Source organism: Lactuca sativa, chromosome 5, assembly GCF_002870075.4.
Source record: "Lactuca sativa cultivar Salinas chromosome 5, Lsat_Salinas_v11, whole genome shotgun sequence".
In the NCBI taxonomy this organism is placed as follows: Eukaryota; Viridiplantae; Streptophyta; class Magnoliopsida; order Asterales; family Asteraceae; genus Lactuca; species Lactuca sativa.
The window spans coordinates 57963212-57967405 of record NC_056627.2 but is presented as its reverse complement, the minus strand read 5'-3'; the positions used below and the strand labels follow the sequence as shown (position 1 = coordinate 57967405).

Genomic DNA, 4194 nt, shown 5'->3' with positions numbered 1-4194 from the left:
TTTAAGCGGTTATATGTTTCATGTGATGTTATTGGCATCAATGTACAAAACCGTTCCAAATATATTTTGGGTCCAGGATAAGAAAAAAAAAAAGACCTTTAAAATACATAAATTTCATTAACATTTTTATATTAACTAGTAATTGAAAGTAAATTATTTATACTAGTTTCTAAATATAACATTTTCGATAACAAAAATCCATCTTTAAATAAAAATATTTCTTCTACCTTTTTGAGATCCAAAATTATTAATGACATCTTCAATATCGATCTTGTCTGACATATAATTAATAAAGTTCATAAAAACTTTTAGGCACCTTTAAAAGATGGATCATGGACGGTCGCTCATATCGCTCATCATCTGGGACGGGTTTGAACCGTACCACCCTATTTTTTAATGAAAAATAAACAACACGTCTATTTTTTAATTGATGCAAATATATATAGACAAACATATGTATTTCAATATTGTAATTTTAAGCATAAGGGTGGTAAGTATTTTGTGTTTGTTAAATTTATAAATTTTATGATTTATTTTATATATGAGAAATTAAATTTCCTCCTATATTTTTTTCCTATCTATCCTCTTGAAATGCTGACATATGTCATATTTTGAAAAAATTATAATATTTTTTAAAAATACATATTATCATTTCATATGGATAAAAGATAGTAAAAACAAAATATAAAAGGATATTTGATTTCTAATAGATTCATTTTCCATTTGATATGAACCATTGTTTGTTGTTGGTAGATAATGTTGATTTTTTTTTTTTTTTTACATAAGGAAATATTAGTCCAATTCATTTTTTTTACATAATATTAGTCCAATCCTATAATATACCTAATACCCCAACTGAAAAAAAAAAAATTAATGAATCCATCACCAATCTAGATGCCTACTAGATTGGTGATGAATGTTTAATTTTGTAAATTAAAAAGATATATGTTATTATTTAATTACTTTGTCTAAAAAGAATATATTATTGGATAAGAATGCAAAATTATAAGAAAGGTAAAATGAAAATGGATTGATATTTGATGAATTGAGCCATAGAAATAAAACCAAAATTGACTGAGATTTACAAAGTTGTTTATCCCAACTGACGACACACACACACATATACACAAACACTATCGAGCAAATCAGACGGCTGAGGAAGAGGATTCACTCGGTGGACCAACACCATCGGTGTTCCTAGCATCACTGTACCACAAGCACAATCTTAGAAGCATAAAAACAAACAACGAAAAAGATGGTTTCGCAAAATTAAAATCAAGTGGTCATTCTTCTTTGCCTCTTCACCAACTATTCTTTCATATTTTCCCCTTTTCTTTCTTTCTTTCTTCTTCTTCTTCTACCTTTTTAGGGTTTTTACCCATCCATGCTTCGATCACTCATCACTTTCTTTTTCTTTCTTGTCCTCTGATTCCTTTACTTGTTCACAGCTTTTAGCAAGACTTGATTCTGTAAGTGATTTCCTGAGCTCCAGCTTTGAATTCTTACTGTTTACTGCTTAATTCATCATCTGTGTATGAGTGATGATCTACTTATCTCTACTTTCTGCGATTTAATTGCTTTACTAGACTGAATTTAGATTTTTAACTGCTAATTTTCAGATTTTTCCAAGTTCAGCTCTTAGGTTTGGGTGTAGATTACTTTTAAGATTTTTTTAGTTTGTTTGACGAAATTTTAGCTGAATTTTATCTATTTCTTACTGTTCTTGATGTTACTTGATAATACCCAGATATTTTTGCCTAAAATTTAGGTAATTAGCTCAAATAGAAATCGAAACATTACCATAAATTCGAAATTGATATCTGCACAGATTACAATTCTATGGATCTTTTTGTTTAATGTATTTCGAATCCACTAAGAATAATTCGTTCTGTACTTCTGTTCATCCTATGAACTTGCATATACACAAACTGTAGAGTTGCCTTCCTTGAGCTTTTTCTATCAAAATATTTCAAAATTTATTGTCTTTTACCACTAGATTTGTCAAATAATTTCATCAAATGTTTCAGTCTGTAAATTTCCATTTCTTGGTAAAGATTATTTCACATGGCTAATGGTTTTTCTTATTAATAGATCATGTTTTTCCTAAGTTAATCAGAACCCAACAATGAAGGCATTGCATAGAGAGGACATAACAGAATATGAACTCTCATTGTAGTACAATGGTATGATTCAAGTTCAAGAAACAATCTTTAAAGCCCCATTCTTTACACATAACAAGACAAACAATGTTATACTTTATACTGTGTTTGACATACATTGATCAAGACATAACTGTCCAAAAAGTTTGTCCAAGACCGAAATGACAAACTTTTCAGACAGTGAATCCATGTCCCACCTTTTAAGGTGAAATAAAACTACAATCTTTTTGTCCTAAAGACATAAGCTATGTCTGTATCAAATGCATGTCAAACGCAGTACAATTCCAAAGAGTACAATTACTTTACATTTTCATATGACCAAACGTTTGTGTTACAATGTGGCTCTAGGTTGGCTAAAAGCTTTCATGAATATCCGAGGTTGATACTCCGGAATCACTGATTACACCCTTTTCAGATGGATGAAAGCGGGCACCGTGAAAACGGTCGGCAAAAGCCGCCACAGGGTCAATGGTTAATGCAACATCAGCCATCAATGAAGCAAATAATGACAATCATGGCGGAACGCGATGCCGCCATCCAAGAACGGAATCTTGCAATATCCGAGAAAAAAGCCGCCCTGGCCGAGCGGGACATGGCACTCCTCCAACGCGATTCCGCCATTGCCGAACGGAATACCGCCATCATGGAACGCGACAACGCCATTACCACTCTCCAATACAGAGAAAACTCCATGAACAATAGCAATAACAACAATAATTCCAATAATACCCCCTCACCATGCCCGCCCGGATGCCAAATCTCGCGTTCGGTGAAACACGTCCACCACCCACACGCGTATCTCCAACACCACGAAATGGGCGGCGGAATTGGCGATTCCATTCCGACGTCCCCACCGGCACCGGAACCAAAATCCCGGCGGGTGAAACGTGTAAAGGAGACAAAACCGCCGGCTAAGAAGACATCAAGAATGTCCAAAAAGGTGAAAATGGAATGTGATGATTTAAACAAGGCAATGTTTGAGGAACCCCATGATTGGAATAAGGGGGGAGATGATTCCGGCGGTGGTGGTGGTGGTGGGGTTGATGATTTGAACCGTGGGGTGAAGTCGGAATGGAAAGATCAAGATCTTGGGCTGAATCACGTTGCGTTTGATGAATCGACGATGCCGATTCCGGTGTGCTCGTGTACGGGAGTTTTTAGACCGTGTTACAAATGGGGGAATGGTGGATGGCAGTCGTCTTGTTGCACCACCACCATGTCTATGCATCCACTCCCATCGCTTCCTAATAAAAGACATGCGCGTGTTGGTGGTAGGAAAATGAGTGGAAGTGTTTTTAATAAGTTAATAAGTCGACTTGCTGCTGAAGGTCATGATTTATCGAATCCTGTGGATTTGAAGGAGCATTGGGCTAAGCATGGGACAAATCGGTACATTACGATTAAGTAATAATAATGTTTGATAAATAATTAATTAATATCACAACACCTTATTTTGGTGTGGTTGAAGTTGAAGGTCTAGATTCAGAAATGTTGAGAAGATCAGTTCATGTATTTAGGGTTGTATTAATGGCTGATTTCTTCACTTCTGATGACTACGATCAATGAGTATTGAGTTATTTATGATGTAAGTTATGTAGACATTTGTTTTTTTAGAACAAGGACTCACATATTTTCTAAAGTAGTATCAAGCATGAAATGACTTTAGTATCGTGAATGTCTTTGACTAAATTTCAAAATGGTTTTAACTTTATGAAATTACTTTGACATAACATGGACTTTACCCATATGCTTTCAGGAACGAAATGCGGATAGTGGGAAAATGATCGATGTAGTTTGAATATTTAATTTCTCTTTATTAAATTATAATTTTGATCATTCTTAAAGTAATTATGTAAAATTAAGGGTTTTAACATGACATCACCATGAAGTCTTCCTTTCGGTTTTCATTGGCCCCTCATTAATTTTTAGGTCCTTTGAGACCATTAAAGAGTTAGAAATAACCTGCTATAAAGAAAAAATAGAAGGTTTATCATGTTTCAAGGTAAGTCATTTTAGACAAGTATGAGCTCGATTA

The 4194-nt window shown here is 34.1% G+C and overlaps 1 protein-coding gene across 4 annotated transcripts; it reads left to right on the top strand.

Moving 5' to 3' along the window:
• The first annotated feature begins 1098 nt into the window (after window positions 1-1098).
• LOC111879690 (protein BASIC PENTACYSTEINE6) lies at window positions 1099-3798 on the top strand. 4 transcript variants are annotated; one of them, XM_023876150.2, is made up of 3 exons: window positions 1099-1469; window positions 2092-2183; window positions 2575-3798. In XM_023876150.2, exons 2-3 carry the CDS (start codon window positions 2160-2162, stop codon window positions 3565-3567), a joined length of 1017 nt encoding a protein of 338 aa, XP_023731918.1. In that variant the 5' UTR covers window positions 1099-1469; window positions 2092-2159; the 3' UTR covers window positions 3568-3798. The 4 variants fall into 4 exon arrangements, with proteins under 4 accessions (XP_023731918.1, XP_042758363.1, XP_023731920.1 ...); XM_042902429.1 differs by lacking the exon at window positions 2092-2183 and having other exon boundaries at window positions 1155-1469; XM_023876152.2 differs by lacking the exon at window positions 2092-2183 and having other exon boundaries at window positions 1156-1469; window positions 2508-3798.
• Window positions 3799-4194: the final 396 nt, after the last annotated feature.

Excerpts from the sequence above, each read along its gene's own strand:
- LOC111879690 (XM_023876150.2), top strand. The coding sequence starts at position 2,160 with ATGAACTCTCATTGTAGTACAATG. Across the intron at positions 2,184-2,574 it reads ACTCTCATTGTAGTACAATG|ATGGATGAAAGCGGGCACCG; the intron begins GTATGATTCAAG and ends CACCCTTTTCAG.